Source organism: Callorhinus ursinus, unplaced genomic scaffold, assembly GCF_003265705.2.
Source record: "Callorhinus ursinus isolate GAN/ISIS: 27379988/994484 unplaced genomic scaffold, GSC_fseal_2.0 scaffold30, whole genome shotgun sequence".
NCBI classification, from domain to species: domain Eukaryota; kingdom Metazoa; phylum Chordata; class Mammalia; order Carnivora; family Otariidae; genus Callorhinus; species Callorhinus ursinus.
The window spans coordinates 13,919,152-13,931,377 of NW_027397092.1; the positions used below are offsets into that span (position 1 = coordinate 13,919,152).

General features: G+C 34.2%; 1 protein-coding gene across 1 annotated transcript in view; it reads left to right on the forward strand.

Annotated features, from left to right (window-relative positions):
* Nucleotides 1-12,226, forward strand: part of ADAMTS19 (ADAM metallopeptidase with thrombospondin type 1 motif 19) — a 252,836-nt gene that overhangs the window by 139,847 nt on the left and 100,763 nt on the right. Inside the window, exon 11 of the mRNA XM_025860822.2 lies at nucleotides 9,791-9,892. Coding sequence (XP_025716607.2) covers nucleotides 9,791-9,892 — 102 coding nt within the window. The remainder of the gene's footprint in view (nucleotides 1-9,790; nucleotides 9,893-12,226) is intronic.

Sequence of the window (12,226 nt, forward strand, 5' to 3'; positions counted from 1 at the left end):
TCAAGTTTTATGTGTCTGACATTTTTATTGATAAAATCAGTTTTTTCTTTATTTCTACCTGTGTGTAATATTTATTAAAAATTATTTTGAAAACAATCCTGAAAGAATTGAACTGCTGTGGAAAAGCAACAAGGTTTGATTGGAGGGTCATGAACCCAGTCTTTAATAATGCTTCTGCCTCTTAGTTGTATAGCCTTAGTCAAAATTTTTTTTCTCTTTGAGACACACTCTATGGAACAAAAAGTTGGACTATGTTATCTTCTGAGTCTTAGAGCTAAGAGAACAGACCTCTGTGATTCCACAATGATTTTCTGATACAACTCCTGAAAATCATGAGTTCAATTCCAAATTAGTGCAGAGTACAAAGTGTAGTGCCTAGATCAATAGAGCCATTGAAGAGATTATTTACAAATACAGTCACTGATTTATAAATATTTCTTGAGTTCCAACTACTTTTCAAGCACAGCTCTGTACACTAATAATAGAGCAGGAAACAAAGACCCCCCCCTTTCATGGAGCTTACATTTTTGTTGCAAAAAACAGGTGAAAACATTTATAAATACATTTTAGCAAATACATTTATAACATGTCAGTTGGTAATAAATGTTTTGGAGGGGTGTAAACCCAGGTAAGAAGAATAAGGAGTAAAACCAGGGATTGGGAGGGTAGGAGTGATGTTATTTTGTATAGGGTGATCTGGGAAGGCCTCCTGGAGAAAATGACATTTATTTTGAGATCTGAAGGCAGTGAGAGAGCAGGCTATGCATTTATCGTGGGAGGAATATGGAAAGAGAAAAGAAAAAGCAGAATGCCCTGGAATGAAGTTTTAGTCACGTTTCAAGTTTAAGATGCTCATTCAACATCCAGCTAGAGCTGTAAGTTGGTCCGGGATGGATATTTATGTGGAGTCATCAATAAGTAGGTGACATTGAAGATGTGATGCTAGATGATTACAGCAAGAACGGAGTTAGATGAAAACGACAAGGGAGAGACAGAGAAGTTGGTGACTGCCATATTTGGAGATGAGGAACATAAGGAGAAACCACCAAGTAAAACTCTGAAGACATCTGTTGGTAGGAAGGGAACCAAGAGAAAGCAAGATCATGGGGGCTCGGTGAAGACATTTTTCAAAGTGGAAATGAAAAGGGCGGAAAAGAGGGGAGTAAAGCCTGAGAATATGTAATTTTTGTTTTTCCCACCGGATTTGGTACTCTGTGAGTTGGAGCCATCTGGAAATCCCTGAACATATAAGTGTCAGGAGGTATAACTTAAAAATATAAGGGAAATAGTTGTGAAGTATAGAATATTGGAGAGTTCTCCTGGTTAAGCCACACACATGGATACACATGCAGTCACCACACCTGCTAGTCAGTCATCCAGCCCTTTATAAACAAAACGAGTCTCTTAGAAGACAGGCTTGGTAACATCGAAGAAATTATTTATCAGTCCTTTTTATTACTGTCCCTCTGGCACCTAAAACAGTGCTCAATAAATATATGTTAAATGAAGAAGTGAACCAGTTGGATGACGGAATAATGATTCTAAGTTTTCACTCATAGTCAAGTCTTGGATATATCATACGTCAGGATAGCATTAAGATAAACTAAATGTTATTCAGTATTAACTCAGTGATTACACAAAAACCAACTATAAGTACAGATGGCTTATGTTTCACATCTTATATGTGAGTTAATCAGGCGTCCTATGATCATCCCATTTCCCATCAATTAGAAATAAGTATCAGGCTGCATGGAGTGAGGATTCATAGCAACTCTTCTACATGTGTGTCTCTGGTAGAATCTTAGAGACAATGGCAGTTGGTCTGCAGTATTTGAATTAGCTAAGAAATATGGCTTTCCATATGTATAAACAGATAGTTATACACAAGTGCTAGAGACTCCAACATTACATGCATGCTGATCTAATTAATGATGTAAATTTACCCTTAGGATCATAACTTACATCTGCAAAATGTTTAAAGGAATAGGCATCTGTTGAGGCATAAAGACATTGTTTAAATGATTGTGAAACAACTCAACCTTCAGTAATAATAGCTCACTCTTCTGACTTAATGTGCTAACTTCTTGAAGGCTGGTTCCTGAGTCCTAAGCAGTTGGTACTTCTAGGCCATCTGGCATCTTTTGGCTGAGCCAGCTCCAAAGAGCATCAAGTCATCATAGTAGCTTCCTGAACTTACTTACCCTGGCTCAGAATTCAGAAGTATGGGTGTTTCCCTAGAAACAGTAAGGAGTGGCTACATGAGAGTTGCATTTTTTGAGTGAGAAGGAAGTGTGCTAAAAACCTGAAGACCTCCAGGGAACCTAAGGATCTGCCTTTGGTTTTGGAGTAGGCATATAGTGAATTGGATGTATATTATATCATATAGAAAGCTTCCTGTTTTGATCAAATCATATGGTGACTTAAAAAAGTAATGAGGAAAGTTCCAGTTTCACATTTTTCTTATATTGAATTGGTACATCAAAGGCAATGGACTTCTAAAACCTCTCATTTGATCCAGTGAAGAGGTTGCCATTGAAATGAGGTAGCATATGAAGAATTCTAAAAGGCTGAGTCTTTGATCTGGCCTTGTGAAATTCCAGAGGCAACAAGGAATTTGGACTTGAAAAGACGTGGCATCAAATAGCCCTGGATGGCTAGTAATTGTTAGAGCAATTAAGATAGCATCACTGATAAAACATGTTGTCAAGATTGATGAAGTTGCCAGGTTAGCCTGGTGATGGGTATTAAAGAGGGCACGTACTAAATGGAGCACTGGGAGTTATACGCAAACAATAACTCATGGAACACTACATCAAAAACTAATGTATGGTGATTAACATAACATAATAAAATAAAAAAAAGATTGATGAAGTTGCAAATTTTAAATCCTTCCTTCCTATAAGAGCAGTAAAACTACTCTAACTAGTTCGTCTCCCCATCCGATTTACTCCCCTTCCTGAATGTGTTGTATTCTAATCAAAGCTAAATCTTATCCTTCAAGCTTTAGCACTGCCTAGTCTGTGAGGACATGAGTTTCATGGCAACTTACTTGACCGCATAATCCAGCTACTTCTTTTCCTAGAACTCATTTTTTCCCATGACTTTTTATTGACACGGGCTTTTAGCTTTTTAAGTCCATATCTTTGTAAATTGCCTATTTACATTTTCACCCATTTTTTCAGTTTCCTGGCTTTTTTCTTGCTGATTTGCAGTTCTATGTTCTAGGTAAAAATTCCTTATGCCTTAGCAATAGTGTGTTTGTTGTGTGTATACCAACTTTTTATACACTGTCCTTTGTCTCTTAATTTTGAGGTGGACGAATCCATCAAATTCTCCCATGAAGGTTGTGCTATTTATATTTTTTTGTTTGTTTCCTTGTTTTGCCATCTTCTACTCATTCTTCCCTACTTTGGAATTAAAATCTTATATAGTACTTTCCCTTTCTTTTAGCTTAAATATTTCTTTAGCACCAGAGACATTTTGGATTTGTTTTTTAATTTATTCATGTGGAGAATTATATATATTAAATAATGTTGATTTATATTACTAGGTATATACACACAGTTTTTCATTTGCTTGATCCTTTTTTCCTTTTCCATTTTATTACGACTTGTGCCTTAAAATCTATTTTGTCTGACATTAAAACTTCTATTCTGGCTAATATTTTCCATACCTATATCTTCAGCCTTTCCAGATATAAATATACCTATGGATATGGATCAGATATAGATATGTCTACTAGAGAAAAGCAGTATTTTTCTGTTTAAACCAATGTAATAGGGTTTTTTTTTTGTATTTTCATCAACTAATTTAATATTTTTGCGTTTATTTAAATTAGTTTTATTTGGAATTTTTATTCTGTCAACCTGTTTTGTGTTAGTGTTTCATATTTATATTCTATTTTTCCCCTTTTTCTCCTTTATCACTTCCTATTAAAGAAACCATGTTTTTCCTCTGCATTTAAAAATATCATACATTCATTATATGCTTTTATGTGTATCAGAAATCAGTTTTTTTCTCTTATGGTAAAGAGTATTCCACTGGTAGATAACCTATTTTCTTTATTAACTCACCCCTTAGTAGACATTTGGGATGTTAGCTATTATGAGTAAGGCTACTCTGATCATTTGTGAATGAATATTTGTGTAGACATGTTTTGTTCTGCAATATGAGTACATTAACACATTATATATTAATACATTAATTTCTTACAAACTGTGGCCTGGGGACTGGCTCCCTGCTTTTGTAAATAAAGTTTTACTAGAACACAGTCACCGCCATTTGTTCATATGTTCTCTTTGGCCACCTTCAAGCTACAGTGACAGTGTTGAATAGTTGCAACAGAGACCATATGGCCACAGCCTAAAATGTATACTCTTTGGCACTTTACAGAGTAAGTTTGCTGACCCTGTTGCAGGTACTCTGAATTCTGTTATATTCCTCTAAAGAGTGTCTCCTCTCCGCACTCATCCACCACCCCTCCCCCTCCCCAGAGAATTAAGTGTTAGATTCAAACTGGAAACTTTGTCTTACCCACCATGGACAACAGTTCATATCTTCAGTCCACTTTTTCCTTATCTGGCCTATACGGAGTGTGTTCTCTGGATGTGTGGGTCAGGTGCAAGCTGATGACAGGCTTCTCTCTCTTCCTTTTGAGATTGGCCAGTCAGTTTTTGACAGCTTTCACCACAGCAGTTTCTGTCTTCATGAGTCTAAAAAGATGGCATGTTTCTCACTGTTGCTTTAGCCATTTAGTGTCATGCCATGACCACAGCTCATAGTCAGGTCAAAGCTACAAAGTTGGTAAACGCAACTTGTGCCAATCCCTTCAGCTCCCCTAAAAAGTTCACCTACCTCTGTTCATTCTCCAGAACCAGCAGGTGGTGGTTTTTTGTATTCTGCCCACAAATGATTGTTGTGATCTACAAGATGGTTGGCCTTAAGGAACTGACTCCACCATTGCGAAAGGGGAATCTTTTTATTTTTTCTCTCTCTTTCATACTAGGGATTTCTGCATCATTTTTCTTTGAAATATTTCAAAGAATTCCTTTTTACTTTACATTCTTTTTCTTTTCTTTGGAGCTTCATTAACTAGGTCCTGAAAATCTTCCTTTCTCTACATTTCTTCTCACTCCTGACTCTCTTTTACACTTTCTGGTGTGTTCTGTTCAGGAGTCCTTTGCAGCTTGCCGCCTCATTTTTTGTCTGGGGTTGGACTGCATTTTTCCCCATGTCTACTACTCAACTTCTGCCACTAAAGATCTTGAAATATTTGGAGTAGAGGATGGAAAAGAGAAAAAACATCAAGCTTATTTGACTGCCAGGGGCCAAATCTTCTCTGTTAAAGGATAAAGTTTTTGAGATATAAATGAGCTACATTTCCAGTATTTTTTCCCACTATGGGGAAGTTTTATAACATTGGCTAAAATCCAATTATTGTTGCTTTCCATATTCAACATTTATTTAGACTTATCCTCATTTTTATCAGTCTCTTTGCTCATTGTTGTTTTTCAGTCCTTTCCTATGAGATCATATTCCTTCTTGAAATACATCAGAAGTTCCTTTTTGAGCAGATTGGTTGGTGGTACTCAGTTTTTGTTTCCTTGAAAGACTCTTTATTTAACTGTCAGTCCTGAATAAAATTTTAGCTGAGTTCAGGAGTTTATGTTGACAGTTATTTTTTTCCTCTTGCCAGTTTGAATACACCATGTACTCACTTGCTGATGTGGGTGCCAAGATGCTATCTTTGCCATTTTCCTAATTTTAAAAGAAAACTTTCAACATTTCACTCTTTTTCATGCTGTTTGTTGTAGAGTTTCATAGGTGTCCAGTAATTGTGAAGACATTTCTTTCAGTGGCTAGTTTGCTACGATTTTTTTTTTAATGAATAGATATTGAATTGCATTATGTACTTTGTACCATAGATACAGAAATCATAGATTTTAAAGTTATTGATGCACTTGATTATATTCATCAAATCTCTGATATTATAGTAACCTTGTGTTCTGAAGAAAAACCCAACTTGGCCATGGCATTGCATTTTTTTAATGCTTTACTGTTAAAACTTGCTTAGCATATTTAAATCTAGATTAATAAATAAGGTAGATTACTGTTTTCATTTTCTTTTGAAATCCTTGTCTAGTTTGGATATTGTAAGTGTGTTTAAACGTGTTCCTTCTTTTTCTCTTCTCCAGAGAGCTCACGTAAAATGAGAATCTAAGTTTTTTGAAAGACTGTTAGTTTTTGGACCAGATGTATCCTTTGTGGGAAGATATTTAACAATCACTTTTAGCTATTTTATTGTTACAGAATAGTTCTGCTTCTCTTTTTCTTCTTCAGTCCATTTTAGTAAGTTTTTAGTAAGTTTTTTAAAATATCTTTTCATTTCCTGTAAGTTGTCAAGTTTATTGGCAGGAAGTTGTCCATATCTTTTTATTTGTTTAAATTTGACATTATCTGTAGTTATACCTTCATTTTATTCCTAATAGTAGGGTGTGGTTTTTTTGCCTTCTCTTCTTTCTTTATTAATTTTCAATTTTATTAGTATTTACAAAGAACTATATTCCTGCTTTTTACTATTCCTTTAGAGTCTTTGTTTTCTGTGTTTTAAAATACCCTTCTCCCCCTTTTTCTTTTCTTCTACCCTTAAAAGTACTATGATGATCTGTGATGGAAATGAATGTTTTTAATAATATTATCCCATACTGAATTACATTTGCAACCAAATGTTAACTTATTGAAATTGTATTTTGGAAGGTAATATAAGTGGTAGAACAAGGAGTTACATGTACAAGATTTAATTGTCACTTCTGTATGTATGCACCTAAGATTTTTTTTATTTTTTTAATTTAAAAAAATTTTTTAAAGATTTTATTTATTTATTTGACAGGGAGAGACACAGCGGGAGAAGGAACACAAGCGGGGGGAGTGGGAGAGGGAGAAGCAGGCTTCCCACTGAGCAGGGAGCCCAACATGGGGCTGGATCTCAAGACCCCTGGGATCATGATTTGAGCCAAAGGCAGATACTTAACTGACCGAGCCACCCAGGCATCCCAAGATTTTTTTATTTTGACATAAATTTCAGAATATCTTAATGTAATTATTTGCTATAAAGAAAGATATGAGTATAGGTTATCTTTGAAGATAAAATTTATGATTTTTATACATGGACATTTAATCTTTCACTTAAATTAGTTCATTTAAACTATATGGTATTTTTACGTAAACATTTTAAAAAGCCTACTTGAGATAAACATCCAAATTCCTGTTATATGCTTTTAATGGTCTTTTCTTATTATGGAAGAATTTTAGAAAATAATATTGCATCATTATTTATTACTTTTCTAGGAAAAGCTGAGGTGTGCATTTCTGTCCTGGATTCCTATGCAAAGCATTTGAAGTTTTAAAGTTCTTTTCTTAATTGATACATTAAGTGCTTTTAGCAATTCAGTTGCAAAAAATATTTGACTCTAGCCTAACATATACAGAGTGGGGAGCCTGAGGCAGGGATGGATCTCAGGACGATGAGATCATGACCTAAGCCAAAATCAGGAGTTGCACTCTTAACCGACTGAGCCACCCAGGTGTCCCTTGCCCCTTAATAGTATCCTTGTAATATCTTAAGAAGGGCTTGATATTAGCTCTCATATCCACATCTGAGATATTCTACTTCTCAAGGTGAAAACAGTCCATACCATTTCTTCAACATTTTCTTGTGTTACTTTTGACAGTTTAGTTTGAAATCCTGGATCTGAGTTATTTTTAAGAATGAGGCTGTAATTTACTTCCCATAAGATCCCTGGACCTGCAGAACATAAAGGGTAAAGAGATCTCCTCTCTGAGCGATTTATTCTACATGATTGTGCTTATCTTGAAAAGCTGCCAAGTTTGCTTTTATGCTCCCAGTGCCTCAAGGGGGAATCAATTAGAGTACCTGCTGTTTTGAATAGCAGATAATAGTGGAAGGTCAGAATTTAGACCACCAACAGTGTTCAGTAAGCCAGTATTATTATAAAACTACAGTATACAAGATTTGCTTTTTTGTTCCATATGCATTTGTTAACTAATGAGCTTGGCAAAAATAACTCATGTAATAATACAACTAAAATTTATTGAATACACATAAAGCAAACTTGTTCTTTGTGGGCAAATTTAGCATTTGATCCCATGATTAAATGACATCCTTAACAGAAAGGTATTAAGGGGAAAAATACATTTAGAAACTATGATTCTTAGGTTAGAGATCCATTAATTCAAATATAAATGTGTGCACAAAAGTACATGATAACCTATCTGTTTATTTGAAAGAGTCTAAAATATTGCAGAGAAGCAATTTGATTTAGACATTGACATTCTTTTAAATAAATCCCTGGATGAATTTTTGGTAAATGTTATACATACATAAACAAAGCATATAAGTTAAATTAAATCATCTCCTAAATATGATGCGATATATTTGGATGAAGTATTTTGAAGCGGAAAAGCTATCACAGCAGATAAAATAAGGGGAATAGAATATATCCCACTCTTTCCATACATTATATAATTTTTAAGAGAAATTGTATTTTTAAAGAAAGAAAGAATAGGAAAATATTATTTGGGGCCTTGTGACAAATTCATTATTAGAATTGTAACTAACGTGCTTAAGACAGTCACTTAAATATCTTTCCCAAAGTATTGAATAAGTATGGGTCATAAGCTAATTTTTACTTTGTGGCAATTTTTCATCTATTTTGCCTATACCATCAAGTAAACCCCCTAAAATAGCCTTTTTATCTTCTCAACCTACTGGTCAACTGCTAAGTGGCTTCTTTTTTCCCTCCAAATATGGAGTCCCTCGCCCTTCGTGGTATTCAAGACTTGTTTTCTCAATCTTGAAAATCTTGTTTACTTTAAAATCTTGTTTGAGACTCTGCCTTCCACATTGCCATGACTTATTCTCTTTATTGATCTGTCTTCCTCCACCTTCTCCATGTATCTGGATAGGTAACGCAGTCATCTTCACTCTGCATTACCCTAATCACCTTTAAATGTCCCTCGCGGATTTCCTGTTTCTATGAAATGTGAATGTGTCCTGTGTGCCTCATTCTGTCTCTGGGACGGCCAGCCCCACTAAGCTGGGGCTTAGGTCTCTGACAGTCTTCCTTCCTGCCTGTTTTCAGAGTTCTCTTCTCTCACAGTTACTATGTCTGGGCTGCCTTATCCCAGGATCTTTGCAATTCCCTCTAACTTTGCCCTGGTAAAAAGTGCATTGTATCCTGGAGACCTAGAACTCATTCAGACTGAGGTAAAAATGACTGATAACAGAGTCTGTATTGTGTCAAGGGCCAAAGCCATTTGGTGAAATAATGAAATACTAACCATGGCCTTTCACTGTAAAGCAGAGCGTAAGTGAGGACAGGCTTTAGGACACCGGGCACTAAATTCATACCACAAACACATCACTTTTATTCTTCCAGCCTGGTTCATGGAATGGTACAAATAATGGTTTTTAGCCTACACTGTTCTGTTGTAGCTACTTAATCTTGAGAAATCACATGTGTCTTATTTAAGAAATGTACAGATATTTAAATATACTAAACAGATTTTCTGTTTTTAATGTATCAATATTCTCATCACTATACCTCAGCCATATGCTATTTCAATGATAAGTTTAAATGAAAAGTACCTAAAGCATATTTTTCTTCAAACAATTTCTGTTGTTCTATCAAAATAGCTTTCTCAAAAATTATTGACTTCACCTCAAAAATATGATGCCTCTCCTTACTAGTTATTATGGCCTTGTTTTCAGCATGTTATTTGCACAGGGTTATGGTGCAAGGTAGAGGGTGAGAAAGAATGCAGAACGAAGCTAGATCCACCAATGGATGGAACTGATTGTGACGCTGGTAAGGTAAGTCATCTGAGTTGTCTGAAGTTAATTAAGAACATGGAATGAAACTCAAGAAACTCACACTTTCTTCTGCCAGTTATATATGTATCCATCTTAATACTAGTGGAATACCTTCAGTAAATACATAAAAAATTTTCAGTATTTCACGTATTTTCAATTTTAACTTTTATATTTTACCAAATCTATGCTTCTCTGGTTAACATAAATGCAGTTTTTTTATTATTGTTGATTATGAGAACATTGAAAGATATGTGTATCACTTTAACCAAAAAAATGAATTTATTTTTAGTATTTAAGTTAAACAGAGGTAAATAATCACAAATAATAGCATAAAGTCAAACTTGAGCTAATGAATCCTTTCAGTTATAAAACATTGTCTCAGAAAAGCCACTGAGTATAATTTTTCCTTGTCATTTCAAACATCATAAATAAAATATTCTAATTGACATTTTGAAGATTAGTAAATATTTGGCTGTCTGAGTTGTTTAATATGTTTCATAAAGTTACAGAAATATTTATTAATACACATTTCCATATCACAGTAATTGCTGTGGAAAAATTAATTTTCTTTTGATTTTCATATCAAAATCATTGCTGTTGAAAAATAATTTTCTTTTGAAGAAAATGAAGGAGGTAGATCCCATCTAAATATATAGCGATAGTTAAACTTACTCAAAAGATAACAGTTCAATAGCTTATATTATTTTCTAATTTTTATTCTGTAAAGAGAAAGGGGAATGGTTCATCACTTTACTCATTATAGATATAAGATCAGAAACCTTGCCTCTGAAGAACATACATGTTGGTTACATTTAAAAAGAAACAAAGCTTACTTGGAGTGAATTACTTAATGAAAACAATGAAGTTATATAGAATGCTAGCTTAAAAACACATTGTTTTTAAAAATGAACATTATGGAAATTCAGCCTTTCCACTGCTAGAATTTTGTGCAAAGGAAATGCACGTCTTTCACAAAGATAGACGTGTGTGCCTGTAAATACACACACACACACAAATACTTAGGTAAGGATGCAATTTGCAATGATGAGCATGAGAAACAATGAAAATATTCATGATGTGGAGAATGGTTACAATGTAGCTGTTAAAAGAATGAGGTAGATATATACATACAAACTGAAAAGATCTTAAAAGACATGATGGTTAATATGTAGGCATGTCAGAAAAATTAATACTTTGATACCCTTTGATATTTACCAAAAAACTGGTTATGAATACACACATACATTGTATATATTACTAAACTCCTAGAAAATGGATCGAAAATATAAACTCCAAACTGTAATTAGTAGTTAGCTCTTGAGAGGGAAGTGGGGTTGATGGCTGAAAACAAGGGTAGCTGAGGGTAAATAAAATTATTTTCCCAGACACTTTTGGGTTGTTTGACATAATCGTGTCATCATTTATTACTTCTATGATTTCTCTAATTAAAAAAGAAAAAAATGTACCAACTGTTTAAGTACAAAATATCTTTAAGACTAGAAATGTTTTATCACTAGATACAATCAATAGAAAAATGTTTTCTGGAAAGGGAATTTCTGTGAATTATCAGCCAGTTGTTTACAGACAGGGCCAGATGTTTTTCTGTGAGTTTATATGGAGAGTCAGAATCTGGGTTGGTTTTTTTTTTTTTTTAATTATACACAAAAGTACAATAATGTGTGCATATTGGGAAAGCCTCACAGTATTAGGTTGAGTAATTTATTGCTGGAATCATAAAACTCTGCCCCAGCTATAATTTTTATCTTTCCTGAAACATGAAAACCCTAATAAACAAAGATAACCAACTATTCAGCCGTATTTCTTCAAACATCACACAACCCATTCATCTTAGCTCTTGTTTAGCAATATAAAATCCCTTCATTTTTATAAACCGATGTCCTCAGTATTTTTCTGCTATTATTTTTTTCATCTGATATTTATGAGAATGATTTGCATTCTTGAAGGTCTCTAAAATAAACTTAATTCTTTTAGCCATCAAAATTGTAATTGCTCATCAAAAGTAAAATGCTTTTATTTCCCTCTAATTGTGCTCATAATATTCTTTTAGCAGTTCTGTAATGCTTTGTGTATTGAAATAACTAATGGACTTCTCAGTTCCTCAGACCATGTGGGCTTCTTCAAATACCCATCTGTTCCTGCTGTTCTAGGGGCCATTATGAAAATAGTTTCCAACACTTCGCTGAGGAGTGCTGTAGTGCTAAAATATTTGATTGCTTTCAACCTCACACAAAACACTGCTAGCCTGGTACACTGCAAACCAAGAGGCAAAACTGGGAATTTTTTTTACAATTTGTTACAAAATTGTGTAATTTT